The sequence below is a fragment of the Anopheles merus genome, chromosome 2R, assembly GCF_017562075.2.
Source record: "Anopheles merus strain MAF chromosome 2R, AmerM5.1, whole genome shotgun sequence".
NCBI classification, from domain to species: Eukaryota; Metazoa; Arthropoda; class Insecta; order Diptera; family Culicidae; genus Anopheles; species Anopheles merus.
Genome location: NC_054082.1, coordinates 10143712 through 10167877, shown reverse-complemented (window position 1 = coordinate 10167877; position 24166 = coordinate 10143712). Strand labels below are relative to the sequence as shown.

At 46.1% G+C, this 24166-nt stretch overlaps 1 protein-coding gene across 5 annotated transcripts in view; it reads right to left on the bottom strand.

Moving 5' to 3' along the window:
- The window catches only part of LOC121588652 (RNA-binding protein Nova-1), a 73587-nt gene extending 51742 nt beyond the window's left edge, over nt 1-21845 (bottom strand). For 2 of the 5 annotated variants that reach the window (XM_041906828.1, XM_041906830.1), the window contains exons 1-3: nt 21746-21845; nt 18717-19727; nt 9153-9275 (exon numbers count right to left, since the gene is read on the bottom strand). In XM_041906828.1, coding sequence (XP_041762762.1) covers nt 9153-9275; nt 18717-18840 — 247 coding nt within the window. In that variant the 5' untranslated portion in view covers nt 18841-19727; nt 21746-21845. Of the gene's footprint in view, nt 1-9152; nt 9276-18716; nt 19728-21745 lie in introns of those variants that run through there. The other 3 variants (XM_041906829.1, XM_041906835.1, XM_041906824.1) reach the window with 3 other exon arrangements.
- Nucleotides 21846-24166: the final 2321 nt, after the last annotated feature.

Sequence of the window (24166 nt, the reverse complement as noted above, 5' to 3'; positions counted from 1 at the left end):
ATTTGACACCGACAAACACACAAGCACAAAAAAAGGACACACGCCAAAAGAGTTTGAGCAAACATAAGCGAGCAAAGTGGCGGACGAGAACGAGTCGCTGAAAAAAGCAAAAAAAAAAAACACTCACGAAAAAAAAAATTTAAATCGAACCGGTTGTGCACGGAAACCGACCACGAAATCGGAATCCGAAGGTTACTCCAAGCTCGGAAATTCCTACCCTCCGTTCCTCACCATTTCCTCCGTTTGTCATAAATACCTTTTATACCTACCGAGCGCTTTGTGTGTGGGTGTGTTTGACAACATTTTATGTTGAACAACTTTATTCCTTCCACCCAGCTACGGCTTGAGTTGGATGCGTGATCTCTTTCCCTCTCTTCGCTGACCAACCGAGCGGTTGAAGTAGCGCGCAATTCGCGAATCATCGATTAAACGATCAGCCTCTAATCAGGTGTATCTTGCCTGGTGTGGGACTGTGTAGGTTTTAACGGCTGCATGCCATAGCACCACATGCCCACCAATGACACTGATGGTCATTTGAATGAGCTCGCACGAAAGCTTTTGGCTCGCGCAAAGAACATAAACGTCAAGGTGGATGCGTTTGGAGGCAGCTTTTATGATGGCTTCCCACGCACCCGAAGTTTATGCTGAGCGAGAGATGGGTCTAAATTGGTAGAGAACAACCCAGTCACCACCAAGCGGAAGGGAATGTCAAGTACTTGCCGGGTAGGTGTATGTAAATTGGGCTGCGTAAACAACACACACAGCACTATTTAGATTGAATGGAATCGAATGGAGCAAGTTGCACCCATCTGCTTCATTCATTTGAAAGTCTTCAGCGAATTTATAAGCCGCTATAATACGTACATTTATCAACTCAACGCTTGTGAGTTTGGACCAGAAAAAGGGGTCAAAGAATAAACTAGCCCATCGGGAACAAATCAAAATAGAATTACATTAAGCGATCGTTCCGGGAGAAACTTGTTTAATCATCTTATTACCCGTTTCTGAACTGGAAAAAAACGCTCCAACATTCGCGCCTTCCATTCCAATCTCTTGAAAACCGTCCCAGATCCTCCCCAAGTAAGGTAACCGTCACTGTAAAAAGCGTCCACCGCATTTATAGCATCCTCCCACTCCAATCGGTCTGCCGGCAAAAGCCACCGGTGCCTGTATCCTTCCATATTCTAATTAGCAAACGAGGCCCGAGCGCTTGTGCCAAAAGTGCCAAAGAAGCATGTCTCGTTCAATGTCAAATTAGGTCGTCCAGATTCATGTAGCAACTGTGTATGGGAGGATATAGGGCAGAACGGCAGGGTAGAAAGGGACAGACAGGGGTACGGATGCACACGTTAATAAGGATGGGCAGGCTCGGCAGGCCCAGTCATGGGACGCGCACGGGAAAAAGGGACGCACACTGGCAGCTAATTAAAATTCATTCAAAATTCTCATTAAACTCCTTTTGCCTTTTGGCAAGCCTTGCGCATACACATTGAAGCCTGAAACACACCATACAGACGCGTGGGTCCTTGCCAATGGTTCGACATACTGTGAGGTTATCTTTCTCTTTTTCCTTTGTCAAAAAAAAAAGAGAAAATCCGGTAGCAATTGAACTGCTGTTATGGGCAAAGGAACAAACAAATCTAAAAAAAAGTCCCTTACGATCGAACCTTGGCCTGGGTGGTTTCGAGGGTTCCGCTCAATTACGGGCGCCGACAAGCGCGACAAGATGGTCGGGCGGCGGGTGGGATTCGGTTCGGGTTCGGGCGTTTATTGGATTTTAATTAGGCCTTGACGCCCAGGTCGTGCCCGCGTTGGCGTGAGGTAGGGCGCAACTCTTACCGGGAAACCCTTTTTGCGCTGCCCAGAATTAGGCCGATTGATATGTTCGATTTTTTCACCCTTGCTGTGTGTGTGTGTTGTAGAGTGTTGCGTGATACAAGACGTAACATCCCGCAACATATTGCAATGTTTCAGTTTTTGTGTTGTTGCTTTTTGCTGTGCTTCTGTCAGCCTTTTGCTGTCCTTTTTTGGCGTTGTGGAACAGCGGGAACCCATAGATTGTGCAGTGACCACAGAAGCGAACCACAGAAAGCGAAGAAGGATGGTCAATTCTGCATTCTGGTGTGGCCTGCTTCTAATTCCCACGAACACAGCACAGCGGAATAGGGAAGCCGTGCAATGATGGTGATTACAGCTCGTAAAAGACAAAGCTATAAGACGGTGGTATCGGTGTAGAAATAAATTCAATCGATGGAAGAAGAGAACAATGTGTGTGTATGTGTGCTATTTTTAGTCCAGCACCTGAGAGAGCTTAGTATATAATAGAGGAAGACGATAGACATGCCACAAAGAGAAATGAACGCAAATTGGTAAGTTGTTTTGTTTTCTAATACTATTCTAAACTATCATTGTGATCGTGTTTTAAAGATTTTCACATAACTGGAAACCATTGCTTGACTACAAAATGAACCCCATATCTAGGGTTGTTTGTTGTTTCTTCCCCTGATAGCATTATCGCCTGACCTGTAAACCACACACAATAAGGCAACCATCAAAACCACTGCGGCAGGGGCCCTGTAGAACTGTGCTTATCATCGTGACGTGCACGTATTACGTGGATAAAGAGCCATTAACCATGCATGGGTAATGTTTAGCAATTAACAGCCCATTCTCCGATAAGATTCTTGAAACACTTGTATAAGAAAAGCATATTTTTAAACTGATTAGCTGTTGGGTATCGTTTCCGAAGCGGTGAAAAGGTGTTAAATCTTATCGTAATAATTCATGCCAATTTTAATAACGAAAGAGGATAAGAAACCAGCTAACACACTGCTAAATTGTGCTAAATTCAACACACCAAGCATTACCAAGCGATCAGGAAGCGAGCGATTTGAGGCGTTACTGGTATTGCTGTGCGTCTGGTTTAGTTAACATATAACAAAACAAACCAATGGATGATGTTTGGAAGTTGTTTATCGGTCAATGGTTAGCCTCTTATCATGTGGTGGCACGATTAGGATAACGGGGTAATGATTGAACGTTTTGAAATATCGTGCATCACTAACACGAAATACTGCAGGGCTTGAAATAACGAATGAAAAGGGAATATTGAATAAAGGGCAACTAAAAACTAAGCAGCTGGTAATGGATAGCTGCAGTTAAGCCAATGTTTTCATCAAGCTGTTCGTTTACATTATCAAATATTTGATAATACTTTCAAAGGCAAACGATACACAGTACATATGTTTTCCATTATGCTTACATCGTGAAAAAAAAGTTCAAACCATAGATAAGGAATAAAAAAAGATTGTCGCCCGCCCACTTAAAGTTTTCCCATCACACCCAAACTTGCTTTCGAAAGTGAGATAAAAAGAAAATAGTTCTAACCACAGAGATAAAGAAGGAGCGAGTACCAATGAAAAAAAACATCACAGCCGATCAAACGAAGCAACATAAAACATAGCTTTGTAATCCACTTCATCTACCAGCATCACTATCGCGCAACCATCCATCTCGGTCACATCGAACACGCTGGTGCTGCTGCTGCTGTATCAGCTCTTGGCACGTTAGGGCAAGCAATCGAAAGCCACGATACCACACGAAAGTAAGAAAAAAAAACCAACAACCACACGACTAGGGGCAAGTGGTAACTATTCGAGCTGCAAGCGATAATGGTTCTCCCACGATACCAGGGCAAGAAACAAAACCAGGGGCCAGATGACAAAGAAAAACTCTTCCCGTCAACGGACGGGGAAAATCATCCACCAGTAAGTGGACTGGAGAGGTCCAGGCTGTTCCTGTTTTCCGCCCCACATGGGTACGCTATTGTCTACTCTGCATGTATGTGTGGCTGTTGCTGTATGCGATAGTGTGACTCGGATACAAAGTTTTTCCCCTCCCACCAGCTTTTCCAGCAATATTCGCTTGGCATTATGAAGTGGTCACCGTCAGCAGAAAACGGTTCTGAAAAGCGGGGAGCGAAAGTTGCTGATGGCATCACTTACAAGTGGGAATACTGTTTCCGGATGCTTGCTGACGGATCGCTGTCAACTGGTTCGCTGGGTTTTCCGCGTGTTCATGTAGCGAGACGCGAAGGTTTTATCCCGTGTCCCGGGCGTCCAATGCCACTTGTGCTGGCGCAAGTAATCTTATAAAGTGACTTTGATGTTGTTGTTAAATGACTCAAAAATTGAGAAAAAACTGAACTTTTTTACTGGTTTACCATGATGATCTTTATGATCTTGTAAACAGAAGTTGTTTTTGATAGTAAGGAATCCCTAAAAAAAGCCTTTATTATCAAAATTTATCTTGTTTTTCATCTCACACTCTCACGTGCGTTCGTTTTAAGAGTTCAATAACGCGCCAACGATCGATCTGACGTCAGCCGTAAACAATTTATTCCATCAATCACCCTATACGGACGACAACAACAACAGCGACAGCAGCAGTAAAGCATAAAGCCATTGCTGTTCGAGCCCAACATTGACCAAATAAACGACCCGCCTTATGTCCCGTGTACCAACAGGCCCGAAAAAACAAACACTATATGCCTATGCTGAAGCGGGAAATAAATTGTTGTTAATTCAAATCACTTAAAAGTGGAAACATCCGGGCGCTATCAGCACTGCACCATATCCAGCAGCTGCTGATACCACCGATGTAACATTATCGTTTAACGTATCATCCCTTGGTCGACACCCCGCACCCCCCTGCTTCATACCATCCCATCCAAAAAGCCGTATTCAACAAGTATGCTAAATTGCATTCAATTGAGTCTATCAAGTGCTGCTGTTTCGGGCCGCGCAGTATAGGGGCGAACCATTGATGTTAGACACACGTAGACATGCATACACCAGCGCATACATTTACGGACTGAATCGTTCTCAGATGCGAGATGAATCTCAGAAGCCGAACCTCATCTCGGCGTATCTTTCTTCCATTTCGCCCAACGATCCATCGGAACGAAGTGCCGAAGTCTATTGCGGCACAATTGGTCAAATTGGATTGTCTCGGCACGGTTCCTTCTCGAGGAGGGGTTTCCCAACCACCATTAGATTCCTTTTTCTGTGGGTTTTGTTTTGAGAGTCTCTCTTCTTTCCCCAGCCCCTCTTTCCCTCTCCCCGCAAACGGAATTTAACACTCAATTCGATTGCGCAAAGTGTATGTGTGTGGTGATGGTAAAGTGTTATGATGCGTAAGATTTGCCACCGAATCGACTCACCGAAATCCCCCCCTACTGCTCTGTGATACTGGTCAGGTAAAGGTGAACACATACACACACACACAGCAGACAGCGGAGCACTTCAGACGATGGGACGGCCAAGTGACGAAAGACACACCGCGTCGACTTCGACACCACCGCCGACTGACCGACCGAACGACCCAACCAAGTCTACATTGTCGTCATCGTCTGCTATTGTTTCGAATGTTGCAAGTCCGATCGGCGAGCCACAGCACAGTGACAGTGGGCATGGAGAAGCTCGGCCTCTCCATTGGTGTGTGTGTGTGTGTGTGTGTGTGTGTGTGTGTGTGTGTGTGTGTGTGTGTGTGTGTGTGTGTGTGTGTGTGTGTGTGTGTGTGTGTGTGTGTGTGTGTGTGTGTGTTTGGTTGCTTCAAAAAGCCCCCTGACAATGCCGGATTCAAAAATTGTGGACAAGAATCAACGGAAGCACACACTGGGACGGCCTAAAAAGGAATGGGAAAGGGGGATGACTGCCCAGTGCAACCGGTTCGGTGTGCGATTGTGCAAACAGATGTCGTCACATGCAGGATTGCAAACAAACACACATACACACACGCACAAAATCACTGACCACTCGCTCACGGCCACTGTCGATGCATCTCCACGTCAGGTATTTGTTGGTCGCGCCGGCTAAAGAGCGTTCAGAGATCGGGCACATTTAGTGCTTTTAGGGCAGCCCATGGGAGTGTGCGGGTTTATTTTATTACTCGTCACGGATGTCATAAAATATTGCACCTTTGCCCTCCGCGATCGTTTGTGAAAGCCAGTACAAAAATAACCCTTGGCTTCCCCATTCGCTGTGCGCCGCGGCAACCGACAAAAAAAAAAACAATCCTCCCCTCGGCGTGCCCTTTTTATGAGCTGTAGTTTCACAACATCTAATGGAACGGCGGTTTGCGGTTTACATTGTTGGGCGGGAAGAGGATTGGAGGGTGAAGAGGAAAAGCATAATCCTAACACGGTGAGCTTCGCCGATTTGACGCAAGCACAACATTCGTTTCGGTTTTCCGTTTCTACGATGATGTATGACGGCTCGCAAGAATGGCCAACACTTGCCCACAAATAGCAAATTAAAATAGCTTATTCCAAGAGGACATAAATTGAGGCGAAAATGGTTTTTAAATGACCTTTTCGCTTAGAAGGCGACGATGCTATTGGCTGCGCCTAGGGGACGGGCGTTCGGTTGTTCGGTGCGCGACCATAACTCATCCAATCGCTCCAGTGCACCCTCTTTCCCGGCTGCAATGTAATGCTTGCTTTCTAAGGGAGAAAATTAATGGCACCACCCTGTTTAAAGTGTCACTGTGACGTGATGAGATGCAAATGCTTACCTCACGTTTTCCAGTCTTCTCTTTTTTTTTTTTGCAACATTGACCGAAGCGCACCGATCGTGCCTGGTGCCTTATTTACTGTCTTCCCCTTAGCTTAATTCCCCACACAAAGAAGGGATGACCAAACTTGGTTCAACTGCGGTGTGGCGGTGGCACAAAAGTAGGTTGAACGGTCACAACTTTCGCTTTCATCTTGACCTTACCAAAACCGTCCCCCGAAAGCGCCGAGCCGAAATGGAGTGAACAGGTTTCGACGGCACCACACCACCGCAGTTACAGGAAGGTGAAAACACGACACGATTTCGAACGATCCAAATGTGGTAACGGACACGAGCTTTTGGAGGTAGGAGAGGTCACTTAACACATAACCATCGATGTGGGACAACACCTTGACATTATTGAGCAAGCTGTACATTGATTTCCGGATTTTCTGTTAGCAAGATTTCGTGCTACTGTTGGCTGCAGGGCAGCAATACTTTTACATGTTTTATTGCTAATGTAAATTTGGTCGTAAATTAACATGCTCACAAGAGAGGGCAAAGTGTTTGCATTGACAAACTCAGAGAAAATGTCCACAAGGCTAATTTACTCATTTTTAGTTTGAGCTAATTTAATCTGTATTTTTTCTTATTTGATTGATTTCCTCCAAAGTAGGCAGTGTCTAATGAACTATTTTATCACAAATGAAGTGTTTGCATCATTGCTGTTGTTACGGTTTTCCTCCTGGTCCAACCCGAACATAAACAATGCACGATCACAACTCCACTGTCAATGCCATTCGGCAAGGGGCGCCATTTATAGCGCTCCGAAACCGGTTTCTTTAGCTGCGCTTTTTGAGATTTACGTAAGCGGTTGAAAATAGGCCACCTTGGCCATGATGTCACTGACTCTTTTCCTTCCTGCTGCAGTGTGAATGCAGTTTTTTGGCGAATGATAATAATCGTGATGGCGCGATAGCATTGTCTTACCGATCAACCATCAATTGTACCAGCACACAAACACATCCTCACACACAGCAACTGGCTTAGTATCACAGCTGATCACAGATGTGTAAACACATAACCGAAGGTAAAGGGAAACCGATCAGAAGGTAAACAAGATTCCTACTCACGGCCGTGGCGTAAAGTTCGGTCACAGCGTGACTGGGTCTACGTCATTTGGGGAAGGGAATGTTGTTTATTTCTTGAAATGCGGATTGATTGAATCGTACAGATGTTTCCAATTGAACGATATGATTTCGGGGGAAAACATTCCGGAAATTCAGATTGAAGCATATAGTTCACGCTCTATCAACAATAAGCTAATACATTACGATTAAAGTAACAATGTTGTGATGATTCATTGAGAGCGAATGAATTGATAGAACAGGTTAGACGCTATTTCATGCCTACACAACTTTAATCGATCAATTATAGCCTTGAAGTTGCTTTTAACGAACATCCTTCCGATTGATTAGCGACTGCTACTTTACCTTAAGTGTTTGTTTTTTTAGAAACTTCAGGCCCACATTGGAGAACCTGATACCTTTAGAGCGAAAGTAAAAGCTGTCCTACGCACTTTTCCCGACTCCTTCGCCCAACGACGTGAACTTTTCCAACGTTGATAGCGGTTAGAAAATGAATCAAACCATTCCTGCTAATGTACGCAGGCCGACGCTGGCGCCCTCGGGCGCAACGACGATGCTTTCAATCGTGACCAACCGCGTTAGCTACACGGGATGAGTGAATTATGGGGATTTAAGAGCTTCAGGCGATGGGCCGAATTGTCCAATTCCAAAACAGCGCTTCTGCAACGAAGCACCTGCCCCAAAATCTGGGATCAACGCACAGGCGTGGTATCATCCATCTTCCTCGGGCCCGGAGCCTGCCGCAGAAGGGATTTCTTCTTCAAGACGCTTTCCGAATCCGGACGGAAGCACAAATCGACGTTAATTAACGGTAAGCGTTTTAGAGCTAGGCCCCTCGAGGGAGGACCACAAGTGCGATACGAAGAGCGTATGCGACTTTGCGGGAACGAGCAGGCGACAGTGACATTAACGTGTAACGAGAAAATTCACCACCAGAACCGTCAAGGCCATGAAGGAGCAGCACATGGTGTAAAGGATGTGTGGAGAGTGACACAAAAAAAGAAAAATGAAAAAGGATGTAATTTTGCCGATGCTGAACAGTTGATCCAATTACCGATTACATTATACGGGAGTATAGCTTGCAGGCCCGGCGATTAGAATGTTAGAAATATCGTATGTAAGATGTAACCTTTTCGAGGCTCGTTAGGGGTAGCAGGTGCAAAATGTTCAAGTGAATGTGTAAAATAGGAAATAGATTAGTTTTTCCGATACATCCCTTGAAGTATGAATTTGAATAAAAAGCATAATAACGAACACTGAACTATGAAGCTCTCCAATGATTAGTAAACTGAAGCTTCAATGTGGATTGATGAATACATTGCCGATAAGAGCCCGTGAGCAGAGAGGTGTGCGGTGAGGTGCAACAATGTGGCCGGAAATTATTAAACACGAACTTTGTGGCGGAAAACACAAGCGTTACACATAAACAAAAAATATACACAACGACACTTACCGATCGTGGTGCCCGCGAAAGATTGTGCGATCGGCGGCAGGTCAGAGCCGCTGCTCGACGAAGATGATTTGGCATGAATCGTCCCGTATGAGAGTGTGTAATGATCATGATAATGGATGTCATCTAAAAGGAAAAAAATATGAATGATATAAAAGAAACACAAACCAAGGGCAATGGGAATAAAATAGATCGCAGCGAGGCAGCAGGCAAAACCATACGCACGCAAGACACACAGCAAGGAGTTTGTATGGGATGTTTTGTAGCTTCAGAGAACCCTCATGCACTGAAGCAACATGGTTAGTTTTGTGTGTAAAAGATGTAATTAGTATGATATTGCTTCGTAACCTTATATCTAATCAGCAGCTTTGGTACATGAAACAGCTAAACTATTCCCAAATTGTTCAACATTTGCTGGAATTCATGGAGAAGTGACGGCTTTTACGAACTTGATCGTCAATTCAAACTTGTCTACATCAAGTGCAAAACAGTGGTGGATACGTAGGGCCTTAACTTTACTCCATTAACTTACATCACATTGCACTGCAGTGCGTTGTTAATTTGCAAGTCAAGCAAGAGGAATACAATCGAACGATGGGAGGCTTGCTGCAGCTTGCTAACTCGGTGCGCTATCGTTTGTCGCAACTGCGGCGTAAAACGCTATTCAAAGCAAAGCGGCACGTTTTTAATCGGCTGGACACGAAATTGGATTATTGTAATTATTTTCTCACTCAGGCATTGTTCCATCTTGGGAGGGGAGAGGAGCATCAGACACGGTCCGAGCTGTTGTCAGCTGACGCTCTCGGGGTGGCAGATAAAAACAGCAGAACAAAGGTGTGTAGTTGTAAAAATGCATTAGATCTAACCTTTTATTAAAAGCTACTCTAATCGATTGATTTAAATTTATTTTAATCGTCAAATGCTTGGCTTCTTATACCAATCAGTTGCATCATCCATTGCCACCAGTGTTGCAATTGTTTGTGTCCGGACTGTTAACACTGCAAACACGCATAATTATCACGTTGCACCACTAATGACACACCCCGGCCCCAAAGCCATAGTCAAACGACCTGTGCTTCCCACTTCAATGTGGTTTATTGCTTTGTTTTTTACTCGGCACATCGCCCATCGTTTCCCCACCCACCCAAAATGGCACCGCCAAGGTGCAAAGTGTACTGCAGGTGATAATGAAGCTGCAGATTTAACGCTCCGTTTTGTAACGCAGCAAACCGTGCAAACTGCAAACGGCCAGCCGGAGGAGAAGAAAAGAGCGAGAACAAACGAACGAAAATAAATGAGCTCCTCTCGACTGCTTTATCATCACACTGTGCTTCTCTTCGGCTGTACCTATAGCAGCACAGAAGCAACCAAAAAAAAAAGCTCACCCGAAAATAAACGAGTCCATCAGCATGGCCGTCCATCCGTTCGTCCTTGGGTCAGCTTTGCTGACAGGGAGGGGGGGGGGGGGGTAAGCGCACCAAGCGCGCTTCAAGGGCATCAAACAAAGCGCCAAATCGCACGCCGCTCAGGTGCAGGCTTTTGCTAGGCCAGGGTTGTGCACGGCGAGTGCACGGGAATTTCAACGTCCTTGATTTGTCCTATGCGGGTCTAGTCATCGCGAAAAAAAAAGTCTGAGCACTGCCCCGCTTTGCTATTTTTGATACCGTACCGTCGATGATGGTTGGCTCGCCAAAACATCGTTCCGATCGGAGCATCGGAAAACCGATTTGCGATGTATTTTTAATTTCATCTCAATTACGGTTTTCCCACCTAGCCTCACATCCCGTATTGTTTTGTCTTTCGCTTTTTGATTGGATTATACATTTTTCCTCAACAGCCAAAACGCTTTTCACATTCAAGCGTTCGATTCCGCCCGACGGGTGTAGCTATTTTGAGACAGAAGTCTTCCCCATTGGTAGCTTATATTTCGTGGCCATAGACTCCTGATGACGTATGCCGGAAGCATTGGCAGGAAGTACCGATTTATCCGTTCCTGGGTCCATTTCTGTGGTAGCGTTTGGGACTTGGGAACTGTTAAGACTTTTCCCCTCAACCCTCAAAAGGCGCAGCCCACAGACAGGCCGGATGAGCTTATGGAAATTTAATGTGCCACCTTTTTGAAGGAAACAAGGAAACAGGCACAACAAACACACATACACGCACGCAACAGGAGCCCTCGATTGAAAGCTAGAACGAAATTTGGATAACAAATTGACTTTTTCCAGCGATTTAATCAGCATTCTGATCCACTTCTGTGCACAACGCGTTCCACTGCGAGCTCGATTTAATTGTTTCGTGTTTGTTGCTTCTGTTGCGCTGTGTACCCCAGGACCCCCAGCAAAGGGGGGCAGAATTAGACTTTATAGCCCGAGACCTGGTGTGCACGCGCGTGTGTTTAACGTGTCCTAACTTGTTTCTGTATCCCTTTTGATACAATCTACGATTTAATTAAATTTTACCCCAACCCTTGTTTGCCAACTGACCCAAACCGACATGGAAAAAAGTGGAGCATGACCCACTGGCGAGGAGCAGAACCAAAACACACACACACAGACAGACACACCTCCGTGACGTTTAACGATTGTGGATAAAGATTTCAAACGTGTACACGTGTCCGAGATTGATCCGTGGCACCGATTTAAATCACATCCCACGAGGGAAGAGGGTCTGTGGGGGGAAATGAGTTTGTTAAGCCGGTAAGCCGGCAGGAGAAATGCTACACTTCCAGGCCAACCAAACTCGCCATCAACCTCCCACTTATCCTTCAAAAAGATGACGCACTGCGGACACCACAGAGATTGGCCATCTGCCCAAACAATACCACCAAGCCAAGTACCAAAGCGCAGTGGGACGAAGCACTGCGAGGATTGGAGCACTCCAGCGGACACTGAGTGCAGCACACGAATGGAGGACATTTAATTATGTTCTGCCGAGAGTGTTCGTAGACAATCGATCGTGTGTCTGTATGTGAGCGTTGAGAGGGCTTGGCGTGAGTAAAAAAAATTGATGATTTATAAGTTTAAAAATGAGTTTTGTAATGTGAGGCTTTTACCAAAACAGGCCTTCTCTAACTCCACCAACAATCAGCTCAAGACCACAAGAAAACGCAAAACAAATGAGCCAGAAATGACGCGATATAAATGGTGTTGAGCGGAGTTTTCGTTCTAACCACAAAAGGACTTTCTGGTAGGGAACGATTTTCGAAAGCAAAACTCATTGTTGTGGGTTAAAGTTAACAAGAAAAATAATAACACGACAAAAGTCGGACAAAGCTATTTTGCACCCACCCATTTCAAGTCCGCCAGGATTTTCACGACTCCCTAGCTAGCAAAGATCACTTCATCGCTTTGGGGGATTGTTTTTGTTTTCTCTCGTCCCAACGACATTCCTTCCGGGGGACGTTCCATCCAACAACTCCCGAAGCTGCTGTACGATCGATTGTTTCACGAAAAAAAAGTATAGAAAAGCCCAACCACCAGACCGGAAGGATTACTGAAGAGTTTACTTTGGCACCATAAATCATTCGCACCCTAAACTTACACCCATGGGCAGCATTGGTCCCCGGGAAAACAAAAAGAAATAAACTGGAGGCAATTTTGCCACCGGCTGGCCCGGTGTTCGATGTCTCCTTTCCGTCAATCCCTCGACATACTAACCTCCGCCCTCGGTCATCGCTGGCAGTCCCCGGTTCCGGATACGTATCGTATGAATAAACCAAACGCCTAACTGGAACGGAACAAACAGGACTCCTTGCCCAACACCTGACTCGGTTGAACTGTACTGTGGACTCCTTTTGGGCCAGAGAATGTTGTGCTAGAGAGTTCCGCTTTTCAGTTGCGTGACGCGCTACGATTGATCCACTTTTGCAACGTCAGGGCAACGACAATAAATAAGGAAAACGCGTCGCTGTGCGGGAAGCTGTTGCTGCGGTGCCTTCAACCAGGTCAGTAGTACTTAACTTTGTACAGAAGTATTTATAAAATGTGAACCCCGAAAAAAGAGAAATGAAGGTCCTACCGTACCGGTACGAAAACGTTCAACACGGAAAAGCCATCCAGCGATAATGTGCAGATGAACATTCCCGGTGAAACCCATTTCCCTTTCAAACCCGAACCCACAGCAAACACAAAACGTAACGTGTAACGTGTAACGTATGTGCGCTGCTTTTATTTATTAAATTACGTACTAGCGGTTCCTTCCCCAGAAGCGCTGCGGTAGCAGCAGCGAGAGAGGAAGAGAGCAAAAGAAAAAATAAACGAGGCAATCAATTATCCAGCAGTCACGTGGTTGCTACCGAAGCTTCCGTTGCACACAATCAAAAACAGCTCACTCATATCATCGAGCTTGCGTTGCGTCGTTGAGTGCGTAAGGTGGGTGGTGGTGGTGCAGAAGTATCGAAATTGAGCATCGAATAGTAATTTATATTCCATTCCCTGTGTTAGCATCGCGAAATTCGGAAGAAACCCTTCTTCTTTAACCCACCCAATGCGCAAAGGAAGGGAACAACCACGCCAGGCGAGAAGCTTTCCATACGGACGCCTGGAAGCGCAGCAACAGCCCCAAACGAAAGGAAACTATAAACAGAATGGGGAGCGAGAGATAGTGAGAGAGAGAGAGAGAGAGAGAGAGAGAGAGAGAGAGAGAGAGAGAGAGAGAGAAAACGGCTCAAAAACGCTCTCACCGTGGAAAGCAAGCTCTCGGCAGCTGGTTGGGAAAAAATGCGCGGATTTCAAAAGCTCCCACAGAACAGCAGAGCCATGAGTTTCGCTTTCTCGGTTTCTATTACAAGGTCGCTTGCATTGCGCAGCTGTCAGCACACTGGCCATCCCTTTTTCCCCGACACACCGAAACTGTCTTCCTTCGCAAGCTTTACTGCCTTGCCTGCTCCGAAAGGGAAAATGCAGAGTATTTTCTTCTCTCATGATAAAGGATAAAAAAGCAGTGGAAAAAAACAGCGTTACCATGGTACTACTGCCTGTGTGCTAGTGAGGTGGTGCTTTGCTTTTTGGATGGCTGTTTTGGACGGCAGCAACAAAAAGCTTTAGAGGCAGCAGTAAGAGCTGCATTACCTGGGAGTGCTGGGACGTCTCATCGGAAAGGTATTAGAAAGGTGTTAAGCTGTCGCAATGATTGCAGGCGCGGCAACCCGAGCTTCAAAGGCGTTGGGTTGGAGTAGAAATGAGCAACCAAAGCGCCAGAGAGTAGATAACTAGACGCTAGAGAGAAATGAAACCGTACCTAGCGCGTACATGAAAGATCGACTTCCAATTCCGAGTTGAACTATTTAAGGTTTCGAATGCGAAACAATCTCGGGGAAGGAGAAGATGGAGGCAAAGCCAGGACAAATTGAAAAAGGATATATTTTGATCCATCTCCCAGAAAGAAGGTGGCATCGGAGAGCGTGCTAACCGTGCGCTATAATCACCCCTGTCACCCAGCGGCTAGGCACAATCTTGGCGCAATGCCACACTAGAAAATAGAGCAATCGCGAGCACTCGCAACTGGGGGCGGCGTAGCAAAAGGCACAGAACGAGAGGCTTCTTCGAAACGTATCCTACTACCAACATATCTGCGTCTGTGTGTGCGTGTCTGTGTGTATTCATGAACGATAAAAAAGAATCAGCAGCGGGCGAATGTAGGACACGGACTCCTAACGTCCGTTCTGATGCCAACAGCAAACGGGCGTTCGGGCACGGGCAACTCATCCCACCATGGAGCATGGAGCAATAGGGGCGACAGAAAGCGGATCGAGAATGGCAATGGTCTCTGTTGGTGGAATCAGTGCAGCTGCAAAACTCGTCCTTAATACAACAAATCAAAACAGGGCACAGCAGATTCGCTATATTAAGATCCCGCGTGCTTTTTATTCTCTTCACCACCTTCTCTTTCTTTCTCTATCCCTCGTTACTCTCTTTTTTTCTCTCTCTCTCTCTCTCTCTCTCTCGCTCGGTGCGCTTGATTGCAAAGAAGCAACACCAGAAGAAACAAAGGGCACACAGAACGTTAACTTGGCATTATTTTTGTTGCTTAACGAGGCAATCGTAGCCGGGATCCTCCCAGGCGCGCAACGAAAGGATGTGCACACACACACACACATATACACTAAGAGAGAAAAAAACAACTTAGTTGTGGGATGGGTCGAAGCGCAACGAGAGCGGACGATAAAACAATAATGTAATCTTTGAAATGAATCCCATCGAAAATGGGTCACCCAGGGAGTTTCCCTAGAAGGAAGAACGGTGGTAACAGGACGATTCGGGGCGGACGAACGCGCCAGCAAACGTTCCTGGGTGTGAGAATATGTAGGTTGAAAGTGGTCATGATGGGACTAACATCCGCTTACTCACACACAGCCCTTAAAAACCTTGAATCATTTGTGTGTAGTGATATAAAAAAGGTGAGAATAGTTAGGCTAGAAAATGCGGCGTAAAAAGCCATTCGTCAGAATATCGTAAACTAATTAACGCTTTATCGCGAGATAATTAAAACAAAAACAAAAATGGAACGGAACATTGCAACCCACATTCCGTAGCTGGAATAAATATCCGGTTAGTGCGCTTGTACGCTGGAAGCAATCAATCGTTTCCAGGTCACATAGACACTTGCGCGCCGCATAGAACGTATGCTTTTTGCGGAATTGTTAGAAAAGCACTAAATTGTTGATATATTCCACTACCTCGATAAAGCGTGTGTGGAGGGGAAGGGGCTATTGCGCTTACCAGCGCGCAGCTAGTAAACATATCACCGTACGTTGTTTGTGCTTGCGCAAATGCCAAATTGCGAGAAACCACCCTCCCTCCCCCGTCAAACACAAGCCGTGGTAATGATTCACACACGTTTTGGCCGGCAAAAAAAGCACCAACCCGCATTCGGGGAGACACATTGGATGGCCCAGAGTTGAAAGCAAAATATAATTAACTAGCTTTTAAAACCGAAGAAAAAAATACCGGCAATAGGCAGTTACAGACGCAGGCTGATTGATAACAGAAGCGGAAATGAGCGTAATGCGGTTGTGGGTTTTACACGGGCAAAAGTGGCACCAAAGTGGATCAACAGTGACAAAACAGCCGTGGAACAGTGGAAATTGTGACAGTTTATCGGTTGCGTTTCCTCTAATCGTTCATTGGTATGGTTGGTTAGGAACGTTTGGGCCATCTCTCTGATACAAAAATTTGTAACGGCTTTAACAGAGTGAGATGAGCAGCTAAGAAGTCTAAGCCGTTTCAAAATGCTCTATAAAAATGGGGGTTTGTGTCGCAAAAATGATTCAAACCTGTTCGTTGCACTTTTGATATTGGCTGTCTAGTCTACTCTAGTCATTTCATTCTTCTTCTTCCTATTGATTGTGCATACTCTCGTAACAACGGGACAAGAATGCTCTTGATCCTGCTCTGAAACGCCCTTCCAAACTCCAGTCCCGTGCCCTATCGATACATCAACCTACATCATGCCTCTCGGTACGTCCATTTATCGTGTGTGGAACTTCAAAAAAAGCGAGTAATAAAGCGCTGGAGCTAAGCTGCTAGCTCGTTGCCCTTATATGCTCCCCTCTCGAATAATACAACATACAACAACACTCTAATCAAGCTGCCATAGGCAAAGAGCAGGGCTACAAACTACAAAGATCCCGCATCCGTATCCGGCAGTTGCATTTTATTTCCCGAATGCACCCGAATGACTGCACACCTACGAGAGCCTGGGGGGCTGGGTGGAGAGAAGGAGAGCCCATCCGTCGGTTGTTCTCCAGCACCCGACGACAGACACAATGGCATCTCGCGAGCGAACGAATTAGAATGTACCACAACCTGCCTCCGGTAGCCACACACACGCTATCGCACCATCGTCGCTACCCAGTTCCGATGGCGTCGCTGCAATCGCATCGACCTGGCCCCATTGTGGAACGGGAGCGTTGCCCGCTTATGTCTGCCGGTGCCCTTGTTTCGACCCCGCCCCCTCCACCCGAAGCATCCTTTTGTTTTGTAATCCAATGGAACGCGCACTACTGCACTTGTGTCAAATGCGTTCATTTCGTTTTCGCAACAAAACAGAAATGGGGGCGGACCATGGACGGAGCACTGTTTGAGGGTAGCCATGATCGAGGCTGATCAGAATGGGGCTGATGGGCTGCATAGGAGACGAGCTTGTGCATCGGCTTTTGTTCCGCCAACAGCTAGAGCTTTGAGTGTGTTTTTGTGTGAGTAGTGCACCGGCAGAGCATAGTTGCACTTTGATTATTTGCAAACTTAAAAGAGGATGCATTTTTGAGGCAGGAAAACAGTGCACATAGAACATTCGGGTTTCTTTATACTGTTCTCGTATCCTGCAGTGATGCAGAAGCAGAAATGGTTCATGATGGTTAGTGATTACATTTTCAATTTCATTATGACGCTGGTTTGAATCTCAGCGTCAAATTAATCCAATAAAAGTTTCACAAGTCAATCAAATCCATCATGGAATAACTTTTACGGTGCAATAGTTGTACATTGCTTGTGCCTCAGCATCCTGCCTACAGTTCCGACGTTATCGTTTGTGTGAGTGTATGTGTGTTTGGTCTAATATTTGCACTTAATTTGCTAATTAAAATGCGTTCAATTTACATGCCAAAAGTTTATCCTGCATCTTTCTCTCTTTTTCTCTATTCAAGGGGTCTTTGCAAACAGATTGGGTTGTTAATATTCAATCCCAACATTAAAATTCAGCCATCTCTGTGGTTCGGATTCCCTTTTTTCCCCTGGCGAAGCGAGCTCGACGTTCGACATAGCGGGGCATGGGAAACTAAAATCGATGATTGATTAAACGCTTGAACCTTGGCATGGTACGGTTGCCCTTTTCGATTAGCAGCCGGGCGCAGATGTCTAGCGGGGGAACGGAGTGGAACTAGGCCGCCTGCAAAACCGATGAGCCCGATGTTTGGCCTCCCAAAAAAAGAAAAAAAAAACAATCGAATGATGAATGACGTTTTGCGGTCGTTTGTCAACGCGTCGGATAGGGTGTGTTCTTTTTTTGCTGGTTTGTTTGTCAGTTTTGCAGGCAAAACAACAGTAAAGTTAGAAACTGCTGAAGGATACTCAGGAACAGTGGAGTTGAGTCGTACACCAATTATTGGGAATCGGATGGGTAGTAAAAATTTGCAAATCGTGTTCATTTACTCGGAAAATGTAAAAAAAAATGATTTAAAATGTACGGAAAGAGATGAAACAATGTTTAACCTAATCTATCACTTAATGCTAAAAAAATCTTGTTCAGCTCGGTATTCAGAATCATTGACATTACCAACAATTGCTACTGAAGATCGCAATGCATCAAGTCGTTCTCATCCCTTGCACGGATAGGTGTGTTCCTCAAATTGTTTCGTGTAACCACAGAGAAACATTGTATAAACATTGAAACACACAAACAAGTGCACCCGTTGGGACCCGCGTTAAACAGCTCGGGGCAACCCTTCTCGGTCACGTGAAAACCCCCTACTTGGCCAAAGAAAATGATGAATGAATAATCCGAGAGGGAAACTCCGGGATGGCACCACACAACTCAACACTGGAGTAGGTTTCTGCTCTTACTACTTACCGTTGGTGCTGAAGTGTGACCGTTTGGAGGTGCCATCGTCCGTACCGTCGTCCAGGGGCCGTTTGCGCGAGTCGCCCAGTTCCGGGCTCGGACAGGTCGTGTCCATTGCGGCATCGGCTGCCATTATACTGTTGTTGTTGTTGTTGATCAGGTTGAGCACCTTATCGCAAACCACGTTGCCGGAGGCTGCTGCTGCCGCCACTGCCGCTGCTGCTGCTGCCGCCGCCGCCGCCCCTGTTGTCGTACCGTGCTCCACCTTGACCACGTGTTGTGCCACCGAGTTGAGGGAGGGAGGGGGAGGGTATGTGAGAGAGGATTTTTTCCGGAGATAGTGGAGAGAGGACGCACTCACACGCAAACACACACGTTTAAAAGCAAAGAGTGGCCTTGTTGGGTTAACTTCTTCCAGAGATTTTTGTTTGGACAAGTCCTGCTACACTTCAGCACACCACACTAACAGAAACGGATGGTCAAATTTATACAAAGAACATACACGACACTTTGCGTTGGAGCTGCTATGAAACTTAAAACTTTCCGCGGTTTGATTTTTGGAGGCTCTATGAGAGCTTTCTTTTACATTGCACCCCACTGGACAGCACTTTGCTCACTGAATTCTCACGTAAACACTTTACATGCACACAGACGCCCTGCTGGTGGGCACAAAAAGTCGGGTATTGCCGCGGCGTAGAAATAACTAAAACCGCAACCGAAAACCACGCTGCTGCGAGCGAAACGCAAAACAAACGCAAACACTAAACATAAAATTCACCAACACGCACACAGACGCTGCACACTGCAGCGCAGCCACCAACTGCGAACGGAATCTCAACTGCACGGCATCGGAAAAGGCGTGGAAAATGCGTGCTGTTGCTGTTCCTTCACGCGTTCTGTCGTCACAGCGCGCACACAAACAGAATCACGCACGTTGTGCCACGATCGGAACAGGGCTAGCAGGAGCACTTCACTGTGGAATAAGCGTTGCTGTTTACGTTGTTGCTGCTGCTGCTGCTGCTGTTTTCGAAAAGCGGAGGGTAAAGGGAAGAAAATGATTAAATTCACCGCAGCGAGGGGTTGTGCATTAAGAGGAGATCCACAGCACCGCAAGGGAGCAAAGGACGCTGCTAAATCAGCCTTATCAATGTGTAAATTGTGTTGTTACTTCACTTTCGTTGTTGTGACCAACTGGGAAGTGAATATTTATAGAAAGAGGAGGAGGAGAGAGAGAGAAACATCGCAAAAGAATCGATCATCACACACACATACACACACACGTTATCTCATTACACTCCAACCATTCTTATCTCGGCCGCGTGGTTGTTGTGTGAGCTGTTTTCGAACATGGCGTACTGTGCGGACCGAGGGAAACGCAACTGATAACCGAAATCAGGATAGTTGTACAGGGCAAACACGTAGCAACACGATCGGAACGCACAGCCACACAAAACACACACTTCTAACAGTTCTTATCACGAAAGTACTCTCACACACACACGGACAGGCCTTGCTTTATCAGCTCCCTGCACAATACAATGAAACAGTCAATCACACCGCACCAATAGGGTGTTTGTGCCCGCTCGGTACAACTTCATGCTGGTACGCCAGTAAACACATGTGTGTTGGAAGTGACAATGAGCGGGTAGAAATAATCGCACCCCTCGTACATACAGTGATCAGCGCGAGGTAAGGCCACGGTATCGGCCATGATTACTTTCGGTGCTGCAGCAGAACAATCTAACCGCACACACACAGGGGTGGCTTTTCTTATCTTCCTCGTGTATATGTTCATCCTCGGAGCTCTTTGCATGAAGCTACCAGCAACGATCAACATCGGGAGTGATCGTACCATATCGTCGATGTAATTTTCGAAATGCGCGTAAAACTTTACAATGTTTTAGTGTGCATTAGAATAGATGTATAATATAAAACGTAAATTTTTGTCGCCATAGGAAAAACTTATATGACTTTTACGCTTTTACTACAACCAATGGGGAAAAACTAACATGTAAGGGTACGGTTTTAAAGTAAGTTATTCAATAAATCTATGATTGTATCTATTAAACAATCGAATGAGACGATCTGTAAGCGACGAACTCTAGTATTTGTCCATAATATATCGAACCCCCCGTTCGAGTTTTACTTCAAATTGATATTACAATATGTAAAGTAATATTTTAGTGTGTTAGTTTGCTATAAAAACTACACCAAGTGCTAGACGGGTTTTAGTGACAACACGTCTCTCAAACCAATGCATCTCCCAAGATTACATACAAAGCTCCTTTAGTCGCCTAAGCATTGCCACGGGGGATGAAATACACCAATATGTTTTCATTTCACCGTGAACATTCAATTTGTTTCCTAATTTCGTCGTGCTGCTTTTCTTCTGGTGCGGAAACGAAACTATCCACCCATCACTCTCACTATTGTTTTTAAAAGCGCTCTCACTAGCCAGAAAGAAAAGCTCCAAGAAAAAAGGGAGGGGGGGGGGTTTGTTGTTGATAGTTATGGATTTTTGTAGAACATTGTGATGAATCGTTCTGTGAGATGGTTTGGCAGCGCATTGTCGCACCGTGCGTTGCTCGTGGTTCTGAGGGACTGTCAAACGTATGGAACTTTTACTGCATAGTACCGCGTGCACTGGTGGTTCTTCTTCTTTTCTCAATTACAGTGAGAGTGCAGCACGACTTTTGTTCATCTCCACAAATGACTGTGTCACTGATATCACGCGGTTCACACACTAGCCCACTGACTGACACTAGCACACTCACACGCGGCCACATGTGGATTATAATCGGCCCCATCGCCCATCGCTCCCAGCTTTCCTCCCTCTTGCCCCTCTCCCACACGCAGTCACACACAAAAGCGTGTTCACACACAGGTGGTCACAGAAACCAGATTTCTCGCACACAGTCTCACAAGCGCACAACCCACCCGTGCAAGCACGGTAAGGCACACGGTTCTATCGTCAGCCCTTGGTGGGAAGAGCGGGGGGGAGGTGGAGCACACAATTTTTTATCGTTTTCTGATCTCACGTAGTGTCGTCGCTCGCTGTTCTCGAAGTTGCCGTACTGCTGCCGTGTACTGCCACCTACTACACTAACGAACCAGCGAACTCGAACTCGGCTCACGCGCTGCAGCCCGCACCAAACATCACCGTGACCGATGCAAATGGCGGGGGGGGGGGGGGGTGGAGTGGGCGCGAGCGGGCGCTAGATGGGCCCGATGGCGGGCAAAGGGGTATAGGGCAAGGAAAAGCCAAATCCGCGTCGCCCCCAGAGTGTGTATGTTTGTGAGAATGTGTGAATGTGTGCGGCTAGCGCACACGAGAGCAAGCTCGCGGTGAGATACCGCGACCAGTTCAAATCTCACTCGATTACAGGGTGGCTAGGGAATGTTAAACAGTCATTGAACAATCGAACAGAATCAATCGGAAAACTCCACATTTTCACAGAACTTTCTAATCTTCAATCTTGATCTTGATAATCTTCTTTCTTGACTGGTAGCGTTGCACAGGAAATCAGAACAGGAATGATTTACATAGCGACGACTTCAACGAAGCTGTCTTAGATAAAGTTTTTTTTCTTAATTTTCTATGGTTCATACACTAAAGAATCAGGGTGTTGTTGATTAAATTACAGTCAATGATTTAACACATAACTAGTTTAACGCATTTTAGCTTTCTCTTCATCATCTTTTGCGTCTGAAACATAACATTATTCATTTTCTTTAACTTCAAACAAGTGCTTCAATTATCATCATCAAACTTGTTCCAGACCAAAAATTCCTATAAATCTAAATAAATTATTATTAAGCCTCACAAGATACAAATACAGGAAGGAAAAAGTAAACCAAAAAAGTAGGATTATCCATTAATTAAACCGTGCCACTATAGCAAAATGTTTTGTTGAATATTTAACCAAAATTTGCTTTGAACATTCATTTAAATTAAAACAACAACCACAAAATCAAATTAGACACGGCCTATTAGTGAAAAAGTGCTTTTCTATCAAGCCACCCTGTAACCACCCTGTGCTTCAAATTCTCTTACACAAATATTTTCTACTCTTACTCTCTCGCTCTCTCTCTCTCTTGCTCTTTTTTTCTCTTTCTCACTCGCTACTTTTCTCTCGCTCTCACGGCTGGTTTGTTGAATTTTCTCACTCAAGTTTTGTGCGTGCAGGTGGGTTTTTTATATGTTGGTCGTGTGTATAATGGTGTGGTGGGTGGTGTTCACTGTGCGTGTGCTACCTGGCCGTTCGCGGACTGGGTAGGTCACTCAACAAACCGCCCCCTGCCACAACGCTCACTGTACCAACCCCCACCCATCCCCTTGCAACAGTATTATGTGTGCTGTGTACGCGCCCGTGTGTTTGCGACCCGGGCACAATGATTGCGCAAGTCGCAGACCCAAAAGGTAGAGCGCGCGCGAAGATGACGTCACTCGGTTTCAGTGGAGCGAATGCGGGGCAAGCCTGAGGGTGGGGAAGATGGATACAAAACACGCACACACACAGACACATTTACACAGGCACAAACGCACACACACTAGCCGTCCAGATCCAGTGTTTCGGTGAGAGATCCAATCTTAGAGGGCAGACAAAAAATAAATAAATACACACACACACACACGCACTGCACGAGCTGCACAGGTCACTACTTCGATTCATTCACAAGCTGCCACTGCGCTTGTTGGATGCCCTGTAGTGTGCCGTTCACAATGTGGGTCGACATTTGACGAGCGAATGTGTAACTGCGCCCTGGTGCCCTGCTGCTGGTGGTGGTGGTGGTGTGTGAAGAACCAATACGACGAATGTGACGGTATTTCAAATTTCGATCGATTCACACACGCTCTCGTGCGAAAACCGCGGGCACACTGATAACACACAAACATTCACGCACACACACGCACGCAGTTCTGCTTTCCGCAAGGGATGGATGATAAGGCGCGTTTGCACCGTGAATCCGCACGCAACCCCCGTGCTCCACTGTAAAACTACTGTTCGAACGGATTCACTGACACACGGTGGCTAAAACCCTGTTTGCTGCACGAACACACCAACTTGCCTTGAAGTGTCGACTGTTTGCCAGTCGTGTTGCCGTCGGCCGTCTCGCCGTGGTCAAATGCCCAAAAACCTTTTTTCCCCGTGCGCGCTCTGGCTGCTGGCAAACTACAACGTGATGCTGCTGCTGCTGCTGATGTTGACGTTCTGGCTGCCCGCACGCAGCTCAATTTTACTCGATTGGCCTCTCACGGCTGTGTGTGCGTGCTTTGTGCACGCTCTCTCTCTCTCTCTCCCGCTCTCGCCTAGCTCCGCCTCTCTGTAGCACCGTGCGTGCGCGCTCGCTCTCTTTCTGCTTCTCACTCGCTTGCTCTCTCTTTCTCTCTCTCTCTCGTCAGCTCGCACGCCTGTGTTCGTTCGTTCTGTGCTCGTGGTGTGCGCACGGCTGTGTTT